Source organism: Dendropsophus ebraccatus, chromosome 7 (genome assembly GCF_027789765.1).
Source record: "Dendropsophus ebraccatus isolate aDenEbr1 chromosome 7, aDenEbr1.pat, whole genome shotgun sequence".
Lineage (NCBI taxonomy): Eukaryota > Metazoa > Chordata > Amphibia > Anura > Hylidae > Dendropsophus > Dendropsophus ebraccatus.
Window position 1 is genome coordinate 77,347,458 of NC_091460.1, and position 26,775 is coordinate 77,374,232.

The 26,775-nt window shown below is 40.1% G+C and overlaps 1 protein-coding gene across 2 annotated transcripts in view; it reads right to left on the minus strand.

Annotated features, from left to right (window-relative positions):
• Positions 1-284: 284 nt before the first annotated feature.
• GALNT7 (polypeptide N-acetylgalactosaminyltransferase 7) overlaps positions 285-26,775 on the minus strand; it is a 158,439-nt gene continuing 131,948 nt past the window's right edge. For both annotated transcript variants that reach the window (XM_069977814.1, XM_069977813.1), the window contains exons 7-12: positions 25,794-25,911; positions 16,986-17,108; positions 13,220-13,438; positions 6,051-6,149; positions 5,489-5,617; positions 285-4,346 (exon numbers count right to left, since the gene is read on the minus strand). In XM_069977814.1, coding sequence (XP_069833915.1) covers positions 4,209-4,346; positions 5,489-5,617; positions 6,051-6,149; positions 13,220-13,438; positions 16,986-17,108; positions 25,794-25,911 — 826 coding nt within the window. In that variant the 3' untranslated portion in view covers positions 285-4,208. The remainder of the gene's footprint in view (positions 4,347-5,488; positions 5,618-6,050; positions 6,150-13,219; positions 13,439-16,985; positions 17,109-25,793; positions 25,912-26,775) is intronic.

Sequence of the window (26,775 nt, forward strand, 5' to 3'; positions counted from 1 at the left end):
TATATATATATATATATATATATATATATATATATATTTTTTTTTTTTTTTTTTTTTTTTTTTTCCCCCCTTTTTTCTTTTCTGGAGGGTAACAAAATTCTAAGGAAACAATCTTAGGTCTTAATAAATCTGGGCCTATCTGCTACGTAGTGAATGATATATGTTATGTACATAATCTTTTTATTTCATTGGGGATATAAAGCGGCTCACCCCATTATTATGTAAAAAAGCCCTCAATTTATTAACTTTTCCCATGAATATATGTTTCAATGAAAACAACAACAAAAAATTAGAATGTTTATTCTTGCACCTAGAAAAACAAGCAACCCCGAAATTAACAGGAATACCCCAATACCCACTGTAAAATGCATCAGTATCTGTACAATTTCTACAGAAACATACAGTGTATCAAAAATCTGCATAAATCAAACTGAAACATGAAGAAAATGCATAGTGGTGTTATCATCAAATTAAGCAAAAAAGCATGATCATTTTTCCAAACAGGAGATTATTAAAATAAAGTAGGGTTTTTGCAACCTCTGACACTCTTATGAAACTACAACTAGCACACAGTTTGTCAGGGCATGCTGGAAATTGTAGTTTCACAAACATTAGGCTATGAGCTGCAGACTAATGCAATACATAATTCACTCAGTGGATTTATGAGAATGGAGACTGTCTCAATATACAAATTTAATTCACAGATTGCTTTAATTGCACACAATACCCAAGTAACGTGGAACTACATTACCTGCACAATGTGTTCCTTTCATCTAGCAAGAATGTATAGTGCATTGTTTATGGAAAGAACACAAGGACATTCAGAGCCATAGTAAATATCTGATATTTTACCAACAAAACATGAAATTAGCATTCTATGACACTGCCTATCTCTTCATTTAAGCTCCGTCCATGCTGGTTCCTTACAGGCTCCAAATAAGTAGTGTTGGGCTAAATGATGGATTTTACAAAACCCATCCACATGGTGCAAAGTTTTTTAGCATCTAAACAAGTGGTGTGGATTTTAAAATTTTTGTTGATGAATATACTCTTTTTAATGTAAGGGGAGAAATCCATGGTGTATCAGCTTCAAAATCTGCATAATATTCTGCTGCATGTGGACTTACATCCTGGGTGTTTTGTAGAGCTTCATCCTCAGGGATGCATGTGGTCAACGCTGCTCAAGTTCAAAGGGATTTTGGTGCCAAAGGACTACTGAACAATACACATTTATATAAAATCCATCCTAATATTTGCCATTAATAATCATGCACTATTTGAATGACACAGTCATTAGTAAGTTAAGCCAGCACAGAAATGTGCAGTCATAGCAGTAGCCATTGTGTTAAATATGCGCCATCACAAAGGCTAGCCATGTTATCTCACCAGTCACACAAATCTTTAAAGATCTTTGGTTTTCTTGTTTGACATAAGACAAGATAATTATTGTATTGCTTTCAATCAACTATGTAGATTGGGGGTAAGGTAGTAGTCCCATGTATGCCGTATGATTCAATACAAGTTATATGCTTTAGTATCCCATGTTTCCTTGTAATCAGTGTCAGCTTTTGGATAAAATGTGTCTACAACACTGTTGTGGTTACACTGTCAACAGAGAATATTTTATAACTTATAATAAAGTGCACCTTCAAGCAGATTGTATCATCTGAAATACTTCTAAGGTGGCTGCTAATTCATTGGGGGGTCACAATCAGAGATGAGTGCAACTCCAGTCGAGTCCAAATGTTTGGCATTTAAATACCGGTGGCTGAGGAAGTTGGATGCAACCCTAGGGAGCTCTGGAAAACATGGATACAGCCTCTACTCACAATGCTTATTTACTCTATGTACAACTCCCATTCAGGTCAATTGATCCTTACACACAGCAAACAGACTGTGGCCTGTGGTGGAAAACAAAAAGTGTTCAATTTCTTTAGCAGTATATTGGCTTATTACGCCAAGTGGTAAGTGGAGGTACACTTTTACATTTTACAATTATTTGAATACAGGCTGGAGCAAAGAGTTTGGCAATTGTGGTGTTTTTAGCCCTGGCATCTGAGAACCTGTTCATATTCATAGAACAGTTTTAACAATTGTGTACAGTAAATGGTGAAACTGATTTTTTTTTTGTTTTTTTTACCGTGAAAAACCCCTTAATAAATAAATAAATTACAAGCACAATACATTGCCATGGATATTTACCTATTACATCTGACTTGCTAGCTGGATTTATTAAATATTACTTATTTACAAAGCAACAATATTGGATGGTACCGTTTCTGTTGGCACACAGTGGATCACTGTATTGTAATGGCCATTTCATTACATCTATAGAGGCATCATAAAATTCACTGTTACATGGAGATCAAACACACACACTGCAACTGCTGTAAGATCTCACTGTATAACATTAACTAGTTTTACAGATCTGAGCTACTGTGATTGTATATCATTAGACTGCCCTATTGTGATGATCCTGTTATTTGTGCTACAAAACATTATGTGACAAGGGAGTCGAAGTTACAAGGCAAACCTTTCCTATACACTAAATGTGTATATTGCTTGTGTTGAGACTGGCTTCGCTGCATAACAAGCACATATGGCAAAATGTGGACCAGGAACAATAAGAAATGAGATAAACGACAGGTACAATATTGAAGTACAATTACCTCTGACAATATAGCTGTTTTAGTACAAAATATAGCATAGGCCTGGAGTTACATAAAAAATGTTATTGGCAAAATATCTGGTGACATTCACAATACAGAAAAAAATTGACTGGACATGTTTTATTATCTTAAAGATATGGCTGTATATCATTGTGGAACTAAGGTGCTGGAATCCAATAGGATACAGCACATACTCTGCTCTACCCCCACCTTCATTGACTTGTCATGAGCAGAAGCATTTACCTTTGGAGAGTAGATGACTATTAGTCTGTCTACACCATTCATGCCTCCATCAGTTATCAGCAGCTTTTTCCTTCTAGGCAAAGTATACCTGTGTCTTTAGAATACACTAAGCAGCATTGCACCCCATCCCCAGAAACGTTAATAAGGATGTGACCTCAATGGGAGAAGCAGATAACAAATCAAATGAGAGAAAGCCATACAGCTGCTGTTACTCTAGGATTATTTGGACCGCTTCAGAACACTACAAGCAGCATGTGTCGCTTCGGGTAACCCAAGCTCTCCGCATATCATGATGTAATAGTTTGTGCATGGACAATTACAATGACTGATCCTGTGGTCACTCCAATGTATTTACCTAAGAGACAGTTTAACCTGAGATTAGTTGAAGCTCAAAACCTCAACCTTTCCAGTGTCATAAAACACCACAATAGGAATATGATATTCTATCACTAACCAGAACATTGTGCCACATCTGGTTTTTGCACTAATTGGAGTGTGAAGACACCTTCGGAGTGTGGGTAGTAGACTTGGCAAGGCTATGCCATTTACATAAACCAAAAATATAAAAAAAATTGCACCTTTAAAGGATGTCAATGATGACTGTTTACAGGTGATCCCAAGTGAGACTTGACTTATCCTCCTAAAAGAATCAGTATGAATGAATGAAGGTGCATTACAATAAGAATTATGGCCTTATCGTGTGGCTAGGGCACCTAGCCAATAGAAGGTTCTCTTAAACTCTCTATGCGTCCTTATATTCATTACTAACCCATTGGCTTCCACCGATAACACATGGTCATATATATCTACTATACACAGGAAATAAAGAGGCACTAAGATTTTTCAGATTTTCCCATTCAAAACAGCAGCACAGACAAATGCCACCATTGCAAAACAAATGGTGGCAGTGCTTTGGAAAAGAAAATGAAAAGAAAATTCAAATGGAGATCTAGATAATCACCGAGACACATAAATGATTTTCAAGTGTGTTTTAAAAACTACCTTCCAGCCCCTGAGTATAATCCCAAAAAATTATTGTCTTTAGCTTTGTTCCTACAAACAGAGCTAGAAGCACTTTTACAAACATTATCTTGAATCAAGATGATGTAAACGTGTAAAAAGTTTAAGGTAAAAGCAGTCTTGTAAACATTAACTGCAGGATGATCCCATTCTAATCCTGTAGGTCTTTCGTTCTCCTTCTTTATGTCTAGAAGGGGGATTGCTGCATACTGTTCTTAACTGCAACAAGTTCCAGGCTGTCTTCAGCCATGTTCATCTTTGCACGTTGGTTGGTCTTTACACACTAAGGATGTTGTTCATTTCCCACTTTTGTGATGATTTGCTGGAGTCACAGTCTGACAAGAACACTTTGTGAAGAACCTCTGAGCGATCCAAGCACTTTCCAGATGGGATATGGGTAAATCTGTTCATATTCTAGGGGACACAAAGATTTATTTTGGGGTCAGTTCTAACAACTTCCAATTAGAGCACTTCTGTTTTGTTTTATATTAGAAGCAAACATTTTCTTTATATCTACATATTGTGGAGCTTGAATTAGGTGATCTATAAGTGAGCCAGGAACAAGGCACATGTAATGTCTGGAGGACCCCCACAACAGTTAAAGGGGTTAGTCTGTGCCCCTAGTTGTGTGTGGTATCACTTGGACATGAGTGGCACTGTTTGTGGAATCCTATTCTGGATAACTCCTTTTAAGGCCCGGGTCGGGGACACGGGGGATGGGGGGGTTAGACGGGCTCTGTGACCGCGTTCCCAGTGACAGGTTTCCTTTAAAAAGCCTTATGCACCAGCTCATGCACACTGCATGGAGAAGAGAAGATTGCTTGTCCAACTGTTGGCATTACAAGCATCTGCTGTTTACACCTTGAGAGATGTGATACTAACCAACAAGTCTTTTTATACCCGTATAACAACTGGATCAGCCAGCAAACTAAAGTATTCACACAGGGCAATAATCATCCAAACAAACATTAGTTCCTGATCATCACCCTGTGTAAATGTACCTTAAGTGGTATGTTATACTTAAAATCATGCATTCACCTTACACTACTATGCTCTTCTTTCTGTTCTATACTAGCTAGTAGTACATCAGATGTCAGGCAGCTTGTGAAACCCAGCATAGCTTATAAGCTGGTCAAGACTTATTAGTCTAAATGTGATTCAACAAAAAGCTTTCTACTTAAAAAGGATGGTGACATACACTACAACAACTACGTTACCTTACTGGATATAGCACTAAGCTGTGAACAAACTGGTGGCTTAATATCAAGCCCTATTGGCCTCCACTGAGGTCTACTGTTTGACTGTATAAGTCAGTAATGGCTAAATACTAAATGTTTATTATTAAACCCAGACCTTTACTAACAGCATTTTAAACTATATTTAAACTATAATTTATTAATTTTTAATTAAGGAGGGCGGTTTGGGAGAGAACTAGGGGTGTTATTTTTACCCATCTAAAAGTTACCCATCTAAAAGTTACTGATCACACCGGGTCTCATTCTGGACACCTGTTATAACAGATTAATCGAGGTTAGTGCAGTAAGTCCTTCACCCACCTTAAAATATTGCCATTCCTTGTATTCATTCAGATTACAATGTGTGATCATAACTGCTGTGCCGTCCTGTCCTTTAGTCAGACACTGGTCATATTGCATCAACTGGTTGGCTTCATTAATCCGGAAAAGCTAAAAGGGCAAAACAACATTTTAGTAATCAGACACACATTAAAGTAAAATGGTGAAAATCTAGTATTACACATAACTACACATAATATATTTTTAACCTTATATAACCAATATATATTGAGATAATCATTATGAAGCAGTCTATAGGGAATTTCTTATTTAACGGATTTCACTAACATCTGCGCCATGTTTTCTTCACAGTCAAGGACAAGCCCTATAACACCTGCTGCTCAGTGCTTCAGACTGAGAACTAGATTTCACTTATTCCACTGGTGTACACGGACATTTAATTCTGTTACAGGGCTTTGTACAGTAATGACAAATAATGTCACGATTGATCAGTTAAATTTTTTACGATAAGGCATATTGTATAGAAAATATAGGTTTATAGATGCTTTGGAAGATGTAATTTAATTCTATAGATTTATCTTACCTGATTACCACCCATTCTGTGGCAGGGACCAAGTTCCACCAGGCCTCCATTTGTATGACCCATGCTGTCTATGCAATAATTGGAATCCAAGCCTCTTATCTATAATAAAATAAATGCAATTTGAACCTTTTTAATAATAATTTAGCAATTAAAATCGTAGCAAATAATATTTCAATGGTTTATTAGTTTCACACATTAGGAAAGCGAGTTAATATTACAATATAGAAAAGAATGTATGCTTTACGTCATATGATTCCAGTGTATACTATTGTACTATATATTATAGCTACCTGTCCATAAGTAACATAATAATATGTCTCTGCTACTTAAGGCCGTATTACACGGCCAAACATTTAATGAGAGCACTGATTTATTAGATTGGGCTCACTTACCAAGCCTATTAGAAGGCTTGATGATAGTGAGGCAAAGGCTGCGCGAATATTGTTAGTGAAGTCTGTGCAGCCCTTGCTGTATATAGTAAATGATAAAGGATATACTTTACCCCTCCACACTCCTTGGTGTCCCTCTAGCTTTTCCCCACTCACCACCACCACTTATGAAGCTTCTGAAGCAGTCTCTAAAGTGAAAGGCCGCTCAGCCAATCACTGAGCAAGATGGCACAGTGCTGTTTTCAGTGATTGGCTGAGTGGCCTGTCAGATGGCTTCAGATGTGCCAGCGCTGGGAAGCACGAAGAGGTAAGTATAATAGTATTTATTAGAAGTTACACATTTCTCAGCCATCAAATTTTAAACATATTAAAAGACAACAATGAGCCGATGATTGTTTCTTTTGCTGTTCGTTGTCTTCATTACACAGTGTGATAATCTGCCAAAGAATCGGCCTGATTCAGCATATCAGAATATCGCTCTATGTGATAGGGCCCTTACAGGAATGCATTTGCTGCTCACCAACTTTACGCACCTATACATATTACAAAAAAAGCAGGCTGAACCTGACAATTTGGATGGGATTTTTATCTTTGTTCCCTCTCTATGGGGGAGGGGGTAACTGTTAGAGGTTTACTTTTCTCTCCCCATTGAGGACACATGCTCAGGGGACCATTGGAAGGAGTATGTCATCCAAACAGTTTGTCTCACAGCAAAAAAGACGCATCCGTTTTGATCCGTTTTTTTTTTTTATATATATAATGGCAGTCAATAGAAAACGGAGGACACACAATTGCATCCGTTTTTTCCATAAAACGTATGTTAAACGGATTGCAAAAATGCAGTGTGAACCTAGCCTTACTAGCTGTTCCTGTAGGATTATTTTTATCTCATAACATACACCTAGTGTATATCACTCTAGACCTGTACATGGCACATGATGTAGTAATTTGTGCATAAATAATTATAACGATTAAAGAGTTTTAAAGGCTTTCCGTTACATATTTATAGGGGAATTCTATATCTATCTATCTATGGTGTAACACCTTTTGTTTAACAAATCCTATTGTTTACATATGGACGATGCAAAAGATAAAACAATCAATGGAATATCAGGAAAAGCCTCTGGACCAATAATTCTGAGATTTATGCTCATAATAATAATAATCATCTTTATTTATGTAGTGCCAGCATATTCTGCTCCAATTACAATTCAAAAGGCTTTTTAGTCATCACAAAAAATGATCTTGACGGTATTATATGCTAATCTCCTGACAGTGAAATCTTGTGAATAATACATTCCACTAGAGGTCAGAGCTAGAAAAGTCTTTTGCAACAAAGATTCTGCAAAGTGAACTGCCAAGGATTGTGCTTGTCATGTCCACAGGAGTAAATCAATAGATAAACCGCAGCTAATTGAACACCGGGACTGAACCCAAATAACGGATGTGTGGAGCACAACACTGGGTGTAGAGAAGGGGTAAACACCAACTGGTCAATTGCTTTCATGTAGGAAGAGGAATCTCAGAAAAATATTTACATTGTAGTGACTCTTTTAAAATCTGGGGCGACATGGGACAAAACAGAGAAAGTAAAATGTAATATCTTTAAACTGACTTCTTACAGCGCAAACAGTATAAGGCTGGGTTCACACTACGTATATTTCAGTCAGTATTGTGGTCCTCATATTGCAACCAAAACCAGGAGTGGATTAAAAACACAGAAAGGATCTGTTCACACAATGTTGAAAGTGAGTGGATGGCCGCCATATAACAGTAAATAACGGCCATTATTTCAATATAACACCCGTTGTTTTAAAATAACAGCAAATATTTGCCATTAAATGGCGGCCATCCACTCAATTTCAACATTATGTGAACAAAGCCTTTCTGTGTTTTTAATCCACTCCTGGTTTTGGTTGCAATATGAGGACCCCAATACTGACTGAAATATACGTAGTGTGAACCCAGCCTAAAATAGCACAGAACTGCTATATAAATGGTAATGTCACATTACCAATAAGGACTGAGTAGCAGCTATGTGACATGAAATATAAAATAATTCAACACCAAAGTTGGAGCACATGGAACCCATAAGCCAGTGCACTGTGCCAGTCTGTAGTTTTACCTAATAGGGCACAGTACAACTTTACCATACTGCTTTACAGGCTCTGTATGTTCACTTGAAGCAATACTTTTAACAGAGACAATGACACATGCTGCAATTTCTTTCCTGTTAGGTTCATAGGAAACTGGGCAGTAAAGAAAAAACAAAACAACAACTCTGTTTCTATTTGAAACTGAAGGGATATAGTAAAAGCCTAATGTACCTCTACGGTGGCCCTATTACAGCTCTAGAAATAATGGAACCATAATACAAAGACACTCTGAGATCTATCAGGTCAAGGTTATGCCGGACAAGAAGGATTTTACTATATAAAGTTACTGTATACATTTTTAAAGTTAATTTATAATGATTGTTAAAACAAATTATTGGAAATTCTCCTATCATATGTAGATAAATTCTATCATTGTATATTGAACAACGTTCTAAGACAATTGTGGCGTAGGGATATACCTTAAAGGCGTTATCCGGGTAACAAAAACAATATTCTAAACAATTCCCCTTCTCCATACCACCCTATGTCTAACATACATGTAAAACCTATCTTTCACCCTTTCCCTGTTTTTTTCTCATTCTTATTTGCTCTGGATGTCTAAAATCCTTTACTCTGGGTTCACTCTGCCCATGCTCAGCTCCCTCTTCCCCCTCCCTTTGTAATGACAGGACATGTAATCTCCTCTCTGGGGGGCAGGGATAGCTGTCTATTGACCCGAACCCCTGGAGACATCATCTGCATCATCTCCATGCACCTGTTTACTACTGAAAGTGCTGGTTCCATAGACTTACATGGGTCACTGAGCCTAGGTTTATGTAATATGAAAAGTTATAGTGCTATGTCTGCTTGCTGTCAGTGAATGCAGGCATATGTACCTGTCTTTGTGTCTCAGCTCTGCATATTGTAAGTGTTATAGATGTTCTTAGAGTCTGGATGGAACTAGAATGTTACACTACACTATGCACGTGTCAGCTGTGCTACATCAGCTTGTAAGGAATACATACTACTTGGGTGATGTGATGCAGAATCAGTAATAAAAAAACAGTCCTGTGTTTACTGTGCGATAGTAATGACGGAAGTGGACAGGAAAGAAAGCTAGTGGGGCGAGTACACAAATGGACCAATCAGTCCAACAGACCGCCAGTGAACAGGCATGCTGAATTTCTGAAGTGGTGCACACCTCTGCATAAATCCAGGAGCATGTCAGCTGCCCATACGCTCTTATTGAAATGTACCCCCGCCCCCAACCCCGACACACACACACACACACACACTCTTCATCTTCTCCAAACAATACAGTTGTGTGTTAGATGTAAAAATAATAAAATAAAATCTTGTTTGATCTTACATGGTACATGGAGCCATATGACCACTGTGTGAAGTATTGCATTCTTATGAGATCTTGTTCTCTTTATCATCACTTGGACTTGATCAGGACAAGGGTTTCCTTTTACTGACTGCATGTAAAAATCTAACATCAGGTACATAGCTATTTTTTTTGTACCTAAGCCGCTAGGCCCCAGCGCAGGGATCCGGTGGTGTGGTCTTTTTTTGAAACCCCACCAACTTCCCATTAGAATCAATGGAGCCACATCACAGAGGGGATATGGTCCCACTAGGGGGTGGTGGGCCTGCCCCCCAGTGCTCTGAATTGGGCCGGTGCTCGGGAGAAGACCTGCGGGACGGGAACTGGGCAGCGGTAAAAAAAAAAAAAAAAAGGACTGTGCCACTGGGATCAGCAGCGCTGCGAGGCTATGATAACAAAAAAAAAATGATGGTACATTCACTTTAAAAATGTATAAACTAGATAAAAACATATATATCTTAAATCGGAGTACGTAGTAAAAAGAAGCTTGATGCCTCTGAAGTGTCAGGATTAAACAAAAGAAATTATGTCAATGCATTATTACTTTAATATTGTTGCATGTTTGTTTTTAACGTGTTCTGTTTTACTTTGTTTGCACTTGTGTTCACATTAATGACCACCTGTTATAAAACACACCTCTACTGGTGTGACGTACGCCAGACCTGACAAAGCGCTACAGCAGCGAGAAAAAGTTTGTCTGATTGTCATTCGCTTTTCCACCTTTCCCCTTCCTTGCTCAAGTTTGCCGTGTGAATACAATTAAAGATTTCATCGGCTAATCTGTGGTGAGTGACCGCTTCTTTCTACTACGCACTCTGATTTGGTTCACATATCTGTTGGCGAGGAGCACCTCCACTAGCCTATTCCTACAGACTGTGTTAGTGGACTGTATTGGCCAGTTTCAGCCCTTACCGTCTGATTACTTCATTGTAGTGCCGGCTGTTCGCCTTTTTCATCTTATATATATCTTCTATACTACTAAAGTTACATGCAACAACTGAGAATTTTAAATTTAAAAACATCCACAACACCCTTCCACCTTTCCATTCAGAACAGAACTTTATAGTAGTTATCAGCTAATGGTTAAAATGCTGTCATAAAGTCAGCACACAGTCTGAAGGTGAAGGGGCAGCATGATTGTTGTGCTCTGCAACATGGGATGTTTACATCTGACCATACACATTTGACATATCAACCAACCTGTCACCATCCGACCATCAAACTGGTATTGTTGTCTCCTGACACTCACCCTACAGGTTAGTTATGTCAGGGGAGAGAAGGATGGGGGACCACCTGGTCTATCAAGTCTGCTTTTACATCATTCATATCCTTCTTATTTTTTAGTACGGATAAATGTATTTTTATTTCAGACAGGAACAGGTCTGATGTACCATAGTTCTGATAAAATGTGATTCCTCATAACAGGTTACAGACAATGTTTCAGAAAAGTAAGTAATAAGTAAGTAAGTAGTAAGAGCAGGGGAGAGACACTGGCCAAGGTGAGAGGGAATTGCGTCATTAGTGCAGGTGGTGGAGTAAGAGGAGGAGAGGAGTCTGGAGACTTCTTCCTCTGTCACTGGTTTGAAGGCTAAGAGGGATGAGGAGGAAATGTGTGAGGGAATGGGATCAACACTACTTGGGGACTGGGAGATTATGTCCTGAAGTATTTTATCTTGTTAACTTTATCATCTTGTCTTTGAAGTAGGAGGCCAAGTCTTCAGCACAAAGGTCAGTGGTAGGTGTCTGTATTTTGGGTTTAAGGAGAGAGTTAAGGGTGTTTTGGGTTATGGGACAGAGAAGAGATGACAGTGGTAAAGTAGGATTGCTTAGCAGAGTGAACAGCAGAGTAGTAGCTTCTGAGCTCAAACTTATAATATAGAAGCTCTTCTAATGTCTTGGATTTCCTCCACAGAAGTTCGGCCCACCTAGAGCACCATCGAAGAAAACAAGTTCTAGATGTGTGCCAGGGTTGTGGCTGTCTGTGTCAAAATGTTTGGGGTATGGGTGGTGCAAGTCTGTCCATGGTGGTTTTGATGGTGTCGTGGTAGTGTTCGACAGACAGATTAGGACAGAAGAGGGAGGGGGGGGGGGAGCAGCGATGACTGTACAGTGTCTAAGAATTGATTGGTGTCGATGGCACATAGGTTCCGGTATGTGAGTGAGGTCGGGGTGTCAAGAGGAGGACAAGAATTTGTGACCAAGAAGGGAAAGGGTTACGGTCTGAAAGCTCAATAGTAGAGTTAGTAAAGTGGGAAACTGGGCAAATTCTGGACCAGGTCCAGGATATTCCCGCCCATGTGGGTTAGAGAGTTAAGGCCCTATTACATACACAGATTTATCTGACAGATCATTGAAGCCAAAGCCAGGAACAGACTATAAACAGAGAACAGGTTTCAGGGCGTCTAGCTTTCTCCTCTTTACAAATCCATTCCTAGCATTGTCTTCAAAAATCTGTCAGATAAATCTGTGTTTGCTATAGGGCCTTTAGAATACTGAGGGAGGCCAAGGGAGGAGGTTAGCAGAAAAGTCAGGTAGAGAAGTGATCAAGAAACTTAAGTAGGTGAGCCAGAGGGGCAATAGATGACTGCAACTCTCAGGGAAAATAGACGGAAGGGACATATGATGTGAACCTCAAAATAGCAAAATAAGAGGGAGAGTACAGCGGGAATTACCTGGAAAGAGGAGCAGTCTGGGGAGAGAATACAACCACTCCTCTACTATGCTTGTTCTCAAGTCAAGGGGTATGGAAAAGGTGTAAGCCATCATAGGTCAGAGTGGCGGGTGAGGCTGTGTCCGACTCTTGTAGCCATGTTTACATGAGGAGAACAGCAGGGAGCATGGACAGGTATGTATACAGTTTCATTTTTTACACTTAAAGGCAAGGACTGCACAGACATTGCTAATGATGTCCGTGCAGCCCTTGCTGTAAGATTATAAAGCCGTGTAATAGGCTCAGAAAGACTGCCGATCTAGCATATCGACGCTTGCTTCCACTAGGCATCAGGCCTTGTAATATGGCCTTTAGTGTAAACAAGGCCCTGCGAGAATGAAAAGATTACACCCATAATCTCTGAATAAAAGCTGCATTTTATCAGAAACTCTGTTGCCTCTGACCCACTTACTTTAAAAGCTTTGTAACCAATGGGAAGACCACACTAAGGCGTGAAGGACTACAGCTGGTGCACAGGACAAACACTATGTAATGTAACTACCACATGTGATGAAAATCTGTTCCAAGCCTCTAATACTCTTTTAGTAGGATATGATAAAGTAATATTTTGATGCGGCTGTACTCACCTCTCCCCAATCCACATTTTTAGGTGGAAGTGGATAGTGTGCAGGTATATCATATGCTATCTCTTCCATGAACCATTTAAAGCTTTTGCAGTTGTGGTCCTCTCTGAATTTTTTCAGCTCACTTATGTCTCCATAAGCCAGAGCTTTTGTTTCAGGGCGGCTGGCGTAGAAATAGTCTTTGTATTCATCCCACCAAACTTCTACAACTCTAACATAGTTCTAAAAAAAAGAAGTGAATTATTTTAAAAGTGGCAGTGATATTAGGAAAATATATTATATTTATATATAATATATATATAATATATTATATAAATATATTCAGTACAAAGAAAAAAATATTAAAATAGGTATAATGCTGCAGTCCCCATTCCAGTGAAATCAAGGCTTTCTTCCAAATGGACACTGGGTCATCCCATTACTTCTTTAACATAAATGGCAACAAAGGCTGTTGTGATGGATTTCAGTGCTACTGAAGTGAATGAAGTTTTAATACCACATTCAACACGAGGACAGGTGTGGCGCTGTTTAAGAAGAAAGCAGCTACGTTTTTTTAATCTTGAAAGGGAGAGAGCATTGAGGCTAGAAAAGCAGTAGCACTTTAGTGATTCTTCTTAAAGGGGGACTCCAGGTAGAGGTTAAAAAAAAGAAACTTCTGCAGAAGCATAAATCATTACTTACCTATCTATTCCATTTTTGAAACAACAAAAAATCCATTTGTTTTGGGGGGTTTTGTTCTGTTTTGTGTTTCTGCACTTCCTGGTTTATCAGTTGTACACAGTACTACAGGTTCCAGAATGCAATGCTTTCCCTCAGCTGTTCATCACAGTCCTCCCCCCTGCCTATTTCCAGCCCCAAAGTGGCAGAACATCTAGGCTGTGTTCACACATTGCAGTTTCATTGTGTTACTGAATTATTTGCAGTAATTTATGATTTCATTGTGGTCCCACTCACACAGCACGCTGTATTCTCTACCTGTAACGCTGATATTGGATTAAAGTAAAGAATTTTGAATATTTTTTTCTTTTCATTTCCACGCACATATTATGATCTAGCATCTGTTATCCTTGAAGTTGAGCCCCACAATAAAGGCTCTGATCCTCTCTCCGTTTAGCATCATTTACTTGTGTTACTGCATCATTTTTGTGAATACGCTGCAGTATTGCAATGACACTCCAACATGTGTGAACACAGCCCTAATTTCACTGCACACTTCTGCACAATTAGAGAAAATCAGTGCAACAGCTGCTTCTGGCTGGTGAGAGATGGTGAATCACTCAGGGGATTGGGGGATCCAGCCAAGCCTCCTGGGACATCACACCCTGCCCCCTGTCTGCATCATCAGTCTGATCTCAGCAAACACACACAATGTGAGACAGAGGCATGGAAGATTTGTCTCCTAAGGGGGATAGCAGAAGGAGCAGGAGACAATGTGGATTTGCACAGGAGCCATTTTTTTTCACTTCCTGGATTTCTATCAGCTACCAGTGTGGCAGAACCGTACAGATACGGTAATACATTGTATAGACACATATATTTAACTTTTAATGTACTTTTATTAGAAAACAAGTTTTTCTTATCCGGAGTTCCCCTTTAAAGCTGCACACCCACCAGACTTGCCAGCAGGGGAGGGGCAAAATCAGTTCCAAAAATGTTGAAAAACAACACTATGCATCAAAAAGAGAAACAATGGAAACCAAAGCCCAGTCCCTAATATCATGTTTCTAAACATTTAAGCACAGCATTTTTAACAAATTTGGTTTTTGAATCATACAATAATATGAACAATGTGCAGAAAGTGTCTTTAAGCAAAACATTTTCCTGCCATATAACGCCTCCTACTTCCATGAAAAATATATATGACACTATGTGTATGGGCCACACCAGGAGCGTCTGATGTATTTCATACTAAGCCAGTGTTTGCAAGACCCTATACAATTACCTATGAGATCTCTGGAATGACAGGTTGTGGCAGGATAAATACCTCTGGCTCTTGTTTTTATAGGAAATAAATGTGGATTAAAGAGATGTCCAATTATCCTGCCACAACCTGCCATGTATCTCAAAACTATCTTCACTCTGCTGAACAAAGTGTAAAAGGGAACTACACAGGTCTTTAAACATATGCAATTCAGTCCTTTAAACATACCCCAACAGAAAAGTATGTATATATTGACCATGTAATAGAAGCACAGGCTGGGTCAGTCAGAACAACTATTTGTGAGCGTCTGATTTCATTGGACTAGAACAAAATGTCTGAGCGGAGAAAACCAATTAAGAGGCAGCGGCGGCTCCTCTGATCAGAATACAGAGAGAGAGCTGGGTATATTCTATTGGCATTTTATTCTGGGCTGTCTTCCATAAGGCCACCTAGTAACTTTTATACACTGCACCTTTTCTATAATATCCAGAAAATTTGCTAAACCTACACCAACCAGATCTATTAAGCGGGTTATCCGGCGGTCAGCCTTTTTTTATATATTGCTGCTGGTGTATATATTGCAGTGAAATGATAGAATCCAGGGATTCGATCAAATCACTAGAGATTTGATGAAATCCCGGGAAATGATTTCCCTAGGGATTTGATCAAATGCCTGACCCCTTTCAAGGAAATGATGGAATGAACAATCGAGGAGTCGCTCGGCTCTATATTTGGCGGCGGAGGTGGACGGGGGAGCAGAATGGCACACCTACAGGCAGGTATATGGCGGAGGGGGAAGACGGGAACTCCCAGCAGGCACAGCGGCAAAGGCAGACAGGGGAGCAGAGCGGCACACCTCCCTGGCAGGCATATGGCGGTGGGGCGGGCGGGGAGCACAGCAGCACGCCTCCCAGCAGGCATATGGCGGCGGGGCGGACGGGACCGGGGGCAGACAGGAAGCAGAGCGCCACACCTCCTGGCAGGCATAAGGCGTTGGGGTGTAGGCATGTTGCAGGGCAGGGCAGACAGGACCAGAGGCAGATGGGGAACAGAGCAGCACACCTCCCGGCAGGCATATAGCGTCGCAGGCAGACAGGGAGTGGAGCGAATAGACCGGGAGAGCAGGAGGCGTGTAGCAGGGGAAATGAGCGGAATGTGGAGCAGAGAGGCGGCGGAGGCACATGGGTAATTTCATAATTTCCCAGGATTTGATCAAATCCCTGATTCTATCATTTCACTGCAACATATATAAAACAACAGACAAATTATTGTTACCTGTCCTTGCTCCCTCAGTGTCCTGCCCTGGTGTCGCCTGTGTCCCCCGCTGACTGTAAAGCCTCCACTTCTGAGAAGAACTTAGGAGTTCAGCCAATCACTGGCCACAGGGCTGTGGGCTGTCACTCCCAAAGCAAGTTAGTCTCAGAAGTGGAGGCTCTGCAGTCAGCGGGCGACACTGGTGACACCAGACAGAGGGAGCATGGACAGGTAAGGATAATGGGGGAGATTTATGAAAGGGTGTAAATATACACTTGGTGTAAACTGGCCACAGCAAGTAATCACAGCTCAGCTTTCAGCTCTGGTAAAATATAGAAGGAGCTGTGATTGGCTGCTGTGGGCAGTTTACACCAGGTGTATATTTAAACCCTTTCATAAATCTCCCCCAATCTCCCCCAACCATGTTTATGGTTTTATATGCACCAGCAACAATATATTAAAAAAGGTTGACCTCTGGACAACCCAATTAATGTTAGAGGACAAGAATTATTATATATTTTCATGTGTCTTTTTATCCCAATTTTTTTTCTTAATTATTGCTGCAAAACAAGATTACATCAAAATTACATTTACCTTCAGTGTTGGTGATGATCCCACATAAACCGGTGGTGGGTTTCCCTGCCACCCATGCAAACGGTAGATGTGCCCTACACGTGAACAAGGTGTGAACAGTAACTTTCCTCCACACTGCCAGATCTATGAGAAAAAATGGAAAAGTCAACATATTATACTCTATGGAAATATACAATACTACAATACTTTAGTGCAGTAAATTTTACCTGAAAAACCATACATATATTTTTCCATTCACTCAGACCCAAATTCATCAAAGGTGGTGTAATTTTAGCCAACTTATATCTAGTCTAATTTATTGACTTATTTTGCCACAGATTTATGACTGCAGTTGACTTGATAAATTGTTCACAGCATACAATAACTTTTACATCAGTTAACAGTATATCCCTTTTATATTGGAGAGTGTGAGGAATAGGGATGCATGGTTTTCATTTGCAACTTTTTTAAAAAGCTGCATTTATTATTATTATTACTACTACTACTACTACTACTACTACTACTACTACTACTACTACTATTATTATTATTATTATTATTATTTACTTATTTATTTATAAAGCGCCCTTAATTCCAGAGCACTATACAAGCATTAGCGATAACAAACAGGAACAATACAAGAGCAAAACACCTTACATGAAGGCAAGTGGCAGACTGGTACATGGGGGTAGAGGACCTTGCCCGCAAGGGCTTACAATCTATTTCATTAATGTGTCTAAATCTTGGCCAGGCACCAAACACTTTTCACTCCTTTTTAATGTATTCTTGTCATTTCTCTTACTGTAGCTGGGTCATGTCACTAGCAGTCAGACCAACAGTAAATGACATGGCATATTTCATCTAGGAAGTGGTGTATCCTGGGTCAGCTGACTATGTGATGTCATCATCAACTATCATATCCCTTCTAGCAGCTCCTAGAACCCTTACCTCACGGCTCTATATGTATGTTGCGGTTATCTCTATGAGATCAGAATATACAGCAAATATATACCACCCCTGAGGCAAGTTGAGTTTTTTCTGCATTTCTGTCATGATTTTTTTCTAAAATTTCAGCTCAAGTAGGGTTATTGCACAAATAGTAGCAGAAACACAATCTTTACTGTGTTTTTAGAAAACTGTAACAAAAACACAATTGCAATGCAATGCGTGAACAAAGCTTGAAGACTTATATTCTTCATTAACCCTCTCAGTTGTGATTATAGGTAAATCACTTTTTCCTCATGGCAATATTTCTTAGAAGAAACAACACTTTGAATAAGAAAACACATCAATACTGCATATGGTGTGAACTGAGTCTCAGCAGTTCATCTGGCTAGACTCCAGCTACCCATTTAGGCAGGTCTGATTGGGTGAACTGCAGTGAGGAAGCTCCACCTCTTTCTCTCTGCAAAGCTAGAGGATTCATGGGAAATGTAGTCAGTATCAGGAAATTATAGGAATATAGTGGAAAAATAGGAATCAATAAGGCTGACTTATTGCCTGCCACATCAGCTAAACAGATAAAAACAAGGCATACACAAGAACCTCTACATTAATCTCTAACAATAAGCTATACACCACTTCCTAGAGTGCTTTGTTAGGCGGTTTACTCCCTAGCTTGATGTCTTTCCCATCTTGCATAGTTGCATAGTGGATAGATAATGGAGCTCGTCTTGTGCAGCGAGATGGGGATCACAGTCAGCATAACCTCAAGTTTTTCCCTGTTTGCTTTACAGATCGACAGGGGTCTGAGCACTCAGTTCATAACTGATCAAAACTTGTCTCTGGTGCATGTCAAGTGTTTTTCTTTTATTACTGACATATTAACAAACTGGTGCAAATGGCCCAATATTCTGGAACAAATGGATAACCAATAGCGATTAGCAAGTTTTGCCATGTCTTGTATAAGTAGTTCTGCTTTCCGTGTTCTCTGATTACCTCGAAAGGCCATATCAGACTTTTAAAGGGAATTGAAACACTTAAAAAGAATTTCAACTTTTCAGGACTAACTGAATTGAGGCCCATTTAGGAATAAGATTCCCTTAATCATCAGGTAGATTTTGTAACCTCTATTAATAAATATGTCATCTGGTAGACTAGACATTATTATGGTGTTAAATGTGTCAAATAAAAGCACAAAAACAATGATATATGTGTCCCACTGTCTTTTTATGTACACTACAATAGAAGTGAAAGGGGTTTTATAACAGTGTGGATTCGAGGTCACACTGCATGCGTTATCTCTTCATACATGCAGATTTTAAAGAGGTTATTTTATTAGACAAACCCCTAGCTATATGCCTTATTAGAGAGACTTTACAGAGAAAAGGCACAAAATTCAGAGGCTGACAGTGAAATACTATAAGAGCAGACCAACGAGCTAGGTCAATATCAGGGCTAACCATGAACAAGCTATGGTGAATATTTTAAGGGCATAATAATTTTTAGGCTGCATTCACACGTCCATATATTTTGCGGACCTACCGATGGTGAATAGCTGTCCTGGATTGTTTCCCAGCCCAGCATGATGTATCAACATCATGCCAGCAGCGGGGAAATGGTTTGAATCACTACACTACTCACTACTGAGAGTCAAACATTTTCCCTACTGCCGGCATGATATTGATACATTATGCTGGGTGGGGAAACAATCCCAGACAGCTATTCAGCGTCCGTAGGTCTGCAAAATATACATGTGTGTGAATGCTGCCTTAGTGCTAACATTTTCAACTTTATTAATTAAACAATAATAGAAAAATGCTGAGAGCAATCTCATTTTCAAGATTACTCAAATAAAATAATAGTTAATATATATAAATAAATATAAAAATTGATTTTTTTTTTTCAAATTTTTTTATTTTTTTTTTCATTTTAGAAAACAAAGGGCTGATATAATATCCATGATATGTATAACTTTCCTAAAATAAATAGTTTAGTCACTAACAAAAACAACTTTATAAGCTGACGTCAACAAACTGCAGAACAAGCAATCTACCCTAGCTGCTGTGCGGTACATCTTGTATAAATGACATGCTTCACAGCACAGCACTTGTTTCAGGCGTAGTCTTGAATTTAACTGATAAGTAAGAACCCAAGCAGCATAATTACAACATTGTTTTCCACGCCTCGCTGATACTCACAAGTGAAAGCCAAGTCACTAAGGACTGGCACCACCCATCACTAAGTTAATAATACAATAGTTTAGCTCCATCCTTAATGAATGTACAGATAATGGAGATTGTTTTAATTAACCCTGATACAATTCAGGCGTCTGGTGAAAAGGTGCCTATACACCATCAATAACTGCTGGCCAAATGATCATTCAGCCGAGAGTTCTCTCTCGCATCCTCTCCATAAACGTTATTGTTTGGCACAATTTGGATGCCAATATAAAATCTATAAAGACCTTTAGGCCAGAATTACAATAATATGCCCATATTGTGTCTGGGCCCAACTGCAGATTTACATACCCAAGCTTACAGCATCATAGATCCACTGTGGGGTAGTTACTTATGTTCTTTAAACAGATATACATGTCATACTGATCAGCGGCAGGAGCTTGGCTGATGCACATAGCTTGGCTCTTGTCATAACTGCTGGTTTAGGAGATAACTCCTGACAGTTTGACATCCTAGATCCTGGGGTCAGTAGTTGGATCCAGTGGTGTAAGTACCATCATCACAGCTGGGGTCTGCTGCATCAGGGGGCCTGATGGCCTCATCCTGCAATACACTGGGCCCACAAAAACAGCAACAGTTTGTTGCTGATGGCATGACATACAGATATGAAAATTGCTAAAAACAGCCCCACTAGCTGCCTACCATAGGGGACACTATCTATTGGGGGGGGGGGGGGGGAAGTAGACGAACAGGTGGATTACCTACAGTGGAAAGCCTATAACATTAGGGGATACTACATACTGGGAGGGAGCTAACTACTGGCAGGGGTTACATGGGGAGTACTACATATTGAGTACCTACAGCTATGAGAGTGGATGTCAATGTGCTCCACACATATTTTACACACTATATGAAGCACCTGTGGAATTGAATGGGTCTTTGAAGATACGTTTTAAAGTGTACACATCACTTCATGACTGCAGAAAGATATGCAGAAAAAAATCCTGCAGGTGCACTGTCCTCTTCTGTTGTGGGCGAAGGATGCATTTCCCGGAAGTGATGTAGACTGCATTGTAAGTGTATTACAATGCAGTTAACAGTGCTTCTGGAAGTTCCATACACTTAGGGGCGTAACTACCACTGTAGCAGCCATAGCGGTTGCTATGGGGCCTGCCGCATCAGGGGGCCCGATGGCCCGCTCCTGCAATAAACTGGGCCCCCTGAGGCATCATCATTTGCAGCACCAGGTGGCCCCCTGGGTCCTGTAAATGTCCCTTTAACTACAGAACTTGCAGTTTAGCAATAATGAGTATATTTGATGACTTAGTGGTCAGACAAGGAGGGCCCAATCAAAAGTTTGCTATGGGGCCCAGCCATTTCAAGTTACGCCCCTGCATACACTGCTCGTGTCATAAGAGGACCACCCACTTGCTGATGGCACATTACACAAACAAATAAATTTATGATTGTGTATATTTGATTTTGCGTATTTAAATTGGAAAGAATATATTGAACTTTAAAGCATACCACTATGGTACATCATATTTTTGTTTTTTCTAACATGTACAGACCGGCGCGGGTATGCCGGTGCCACGGTCCTTTTCCCAGTTCTCGTACACAGCACCGGTCTGCTTCTGAGCATTGGCCAGGCATAAAGCCCTAGAGGTGGGCTCACAGCCCCCGATGTGACCATCTCCCCTCTGTGATGCGGCTCCATTGATTCCAATGGAGCCCCTTCACAGAGAGGAGAGGGTTTAGTCACACTGGGGGCTGGCAGTCCCACCCCCAGTGCTTTATGCCTGACAGCTGCTCGGTAACATACCGAACATGGGAGCCGGCTGGTGTTGCCAAAAAAAAAATAAAAAAGGACCGGAATCCCCCCCACTGGCGGTGGTCTGTTCATGTAAAATGTCCTACTATGCAACATATATTTCCTATAACTAAGTAAAACATTCTTACATGAAAAGTGTAAATTATGGCTTTTCTTCTGCATTTTCATTCCCTCAGTGCAACATATTTTCTGCCTGCTATAGAGTTCTGTTACATGTCCCTCGTGTGCTGTCGGGATCCAGACAATAGAACAGCTTGCTATAATTTGCATACAGGAAGGATACTATTGTTAACTAATTACAACTTACAGCTAACAGTAGTTTAAGAATTCGTTTTTTTAAAACAGAACAAAATGCAAATAATTTGGTTTTAACACAAGGCTGAGTAGTATGTGAAAGAGACAGCAACAATTATAATTCCTGTAGGGAAAACATAATCAACACAAACAATTCTCTACTCACATTAAAATGACATTTGCATAGCTACAAAACTTGTCTGACACTCCACAGTCACAGGCAACCCAGAAAAGACTTTTGTTTCTGCCACTTACAACCAGTTTGATGCCTCTTTGATAAATGTGTGGAAAAAATAAGTGGTCACACTGGACAAGGCCCTAGCACTCACCCTGAGCAACTAAACTCTTCCAGGTCTGTTAAAGCGACTCTGTACCCACAATCTGACCCCCCAAACCACTTGTACCTTCAGATAGAAACATTTACTGCTGTTGGAGCTTTGCGCAGGTGTATTAACGATCCAGCCCATGTGCCGGGCTCACACAGCTGACGAATAGGAAGCAATCTGCCTGGAGCTTTCCTTATGATGAGGAGGGCGGGGATGAAGGACAGAGAGGATGTGCCAGCCTAATGCATATACAAATGTAAGCCCCGGCCGTTAGACACAGCGCTGCCGGATTAAAAGTTGTTTTTATGACAATAACTGCATCACCTGCCAAACGGACCCCAGGACAGATCTTGGATTAAAGGCAGCTATCCGAAGGTACAAGCGGTTTGGGGGGGGGGGGTCAGATTGTGGGTACAGAGTCGCTTTAAAGGGTTTATCCAGGGTTGGAAAAAGAAAGAAAGAAAACAGCAGCCGATTAAGGCCTATTATTGGCCATGACAGCCGATATTGGACGATAATTGTGTTATGTAATTTAGAGCCTTTAGAGGTTTTACTTCAATTTAACTGGCCTTCAAAACCACACCCAAATTAAGGACCCTTTATGGTGCCCTTTCTACAAAAAAAAAAGTGTACTTGTTTTTCTAAGCCTTATGAAACTGTTATACACAATGCCTTTTTACCACTGAGAAACTTTAAAATACAGCACCCTAACCCTATTGCTATCTGCTATCAGACATTATCATAGTCTGCTCTCTTTTACACCATTTTAGATGAATGAGCCCTTTTAAACTATTACAGTTTCCAGTTAAGATATCATTACAAAGATGGTAAATAAGGCCCAAAATGATTGCAGCTGGCTGGCATAATTTGGATCTGCATGGATGACTGTATATTGCCTGCTCGAGAGTTGGATCAGGTAAAAATATTTGTCTCCTGGAAAAAAACTTATAAAGTGATACGGTCACCCCTCCACCCTTACACTATGTGTGGTTCTCCACACCATCAACAAGTCTAGATGCTCTCTTGGGAGGGGGGCTAAACCGCAGTGAAGCCCTGCCTAGGTGACACAGTCCACTGATGAAATGAAGCGATTTTAGAGTATGAAGATGACACAGACAAGCTTTATACAGGCAAATATTGAATGTGCAGCATCTTAGTTTGTGGATAGTGTAGAGAACCCCACATACAGTAAGGGGGGTGACAGTATCACTTTAAGGCTATGTTCAACAGCCGTGATTTCCATGGTACTTACGCAGTGTTTCAGGCTGAAGGGATGCCGGCCAGAGTGTATACACATAGTGCTTACTCTGGCCGGGATCCCTAGCGGCGCCGTAAAAAAAACTGACATGTCAATGCACACTATGAAGCGAGCTGCTCTGGCCGCTTGCTTCATAGTGTGCTTTGGGGAGTTTTGATGCGGGCGCGCACGGATGCGCCCGCATCAGAACTATGCGGCAGGAAAGATCATCGGGCCGGTACTGCAGTACCGGCCGGGATGATCTTTGTAGAGACCTCATATTGCAACCAAAACCAGGAGTGGATTAAAAACACAGAAAGGCTCTGTCCACACAATGCTGAAATTGAGTGGATGGCCGCCATATAACGGTAAATAAGTGCCATTATTTCAATATAACAGCCGTTGTTTTAAAATAACAGCAAATATTTGCCATTAAATGGCGGCCATCCACTCAATTTCAATATTGTGTGAACAGAGCCTTTCTGTGTTTTTAATCAACTCCTGGTTTTGGTTGCAATATGAGGACCACAATACTGACTGAAATATACGTAGTGTGAACCCAGCCTAATAATGTCTAGCCTACAAGATGACATATTTATTAATAGAGGTTAGAAAATCTACCGGATGATTAGGGGAATTTTATTCCTAAATGGGCCTCAATTCAGTTAGTCCTGAAAAGTTGGAATTCTATTTAAGTGTTTCAATTCCCTTTAAAAGTCTGATATGGCCTTTCCAGGTAATCAGAGAACACGGAAAGCAGAACTACTTATACAAGACATGGCCAAAATTTGCTAATCGCTATTGGTTATCAACTTATCCTCTATGGTGCTAAAGATCATCCGGCTGGGATGATCTTTTCAGAGATCGGACGTTCCGTGGCACGGCCATGTTCACATAACGCATAACACAGACCGTTCTGTGACCTGGTTGAGTCACAGAATGCCCGGTGTTACTGAAGATCATCCCGGCCGGTACTGCAGTACCACACGGATGATCTTCACTTCTGCTGAATTCAGATGGAGGTGCATCAATGTGCGCCTGCATCATATTCCCTTCTGCACATAATGGAGCATGCGGCCAGACCCGCACGCTCCATTGTTTGAACTGACAGGTTCTCTGACATGTTAGTTTTTTGCGGGGCCGCTAGCGATCCCGGCAGGAGTGTATACTATGTGTATACACTCCGGCCGGGATTCCCTCTAGCTGCAGCACAATGTAAGTAAAGTATTAATCACGGCCGTGTTGCAAGTATGTCAACATTTTACTTATGTTGTGTAAACATCGCCTGACTGTGTATTTATGAGGTTCAAAAATGAAATAAAGTGTGTGTGTTAACTGCCGTAGTAAGTAGGCCAACTAGTGACTTCCCCTTAAACAAAACAACAAAAGCATCGACTGACCTCTCCAGCATCCTTGAACCAACCCAATGAACACTCAAAAAAACAAACATCTGGCAACGCTGGGCAATTTATTTTTTTAATTTTAACCAGTAAAGCTGGTTTGACGTCATGTTTGGGCTGTATGCCGCCATTGTACATTGGAATACCTTTTAAGGTTGTGTTCCCACACAGTATTTTTGCTCTGTATTTTGCAACCAAAACCAGGAGTGGATTGAAAACACAGAAAGGCTATGTTCACACACACTGCTGAAATTTAGTGGATGGCTGTCATTTAATGGCAAACAATGGCCGTTATTTAAAAACAATCACCATTGTTTTAAAATAACAGCAATTATTTGCCATTAAATGTCGGCCATTTACTCAACTTCAACAGTGAGTGAACATAACCTTTCTGTGTTTTCAATCCACTCCTGGTTTTGGTTGCAGAATACTGAACTAAATATTGAGCAAAAATACTGGTAAAGGTATTTTGACCTATGCTTTAGTGTGGCTATAGATGTATTTCTGAAGGTAACCTGATATACAGTACACCGTTGATCCACAGGCCAAATGTTATAAGACCTCAGCCTAAACAATAGGTTGCATACATATACAGAAAGTAAGCTAAATTAGTCTACAGTACCTTATAGGAAATTTCAAAGTTCTCTCCTCCCCAGATCTGAAGACCTGGATCATAAAGTCCCAACTCGAAGAAAAACTCTCTCTCAATAGCAAACAGTCCTCCAGCCATGGCAGGAGACCTAAATAATAAATGCATTGAATAAATAAGCTTTAGTACTGGGTTAGAAGAATGTCAAAATGATTTAGGGTACAAACCCACTTGACGTATTTGCTGCGTGAATCAGTCTTAAAAATAAGCAGGCAAAACGCAGGTTGGCTTTATACAATTGTTCTGCGTTAAAATACGCAATTGCGTATTTTTGAAGCGTGAAGCTTGTTGTTAGCAAAGCATCAGTTGTTAACAACCTGTGCGAAAAACGCATGTAGCTTCACGCTTCAAAAATACGCAATTGCGTATTTTAACGCAGAACAATTGTATAAAGCCAACCTGCGTTTTGCCTGCTTATTTTTAAGACTGATTCACGCAGCAAATACGTCAAGTGGGTTTGTACCCTTAATCAGGAGACCAGTCAAAGCAGTATAATTAAAGCAAGACAGAGGAAAAACCCGTAAGAATGAAGGAAAGACCGGTATGGAAGACAGGGCGGCAGCCATTAAACAAAGGGAAAGGTCTGGGTTGAGCAATGAGAGGTATTATATTGATCTGTAACCTATATACTCTTATGTTGTATACGGAACACACAGACCTGACTTCTATGTGTTAATTAAGTTACTCAGAGTTGAACAAATTATCCTTGTCTATCATGAACAATTAAACAGTATTTTATAAAGACAATTACAAAACTCTACCTGTTGGGTTTACGGATGAGTCTCTTTTTGCTTCTACAGTCAACAGTTGCCAAACTGAAATAGTGTGTATCTTTGACATGCAGCATGAGGAGGTGGTGTGAACAAAGTCCTGTTTATATGGATATGGGCTTTAATGAATAAAGGGGAAATATCGGCAGGTTAGACAAATCTAACCTGTTGATATGTCCCTATTG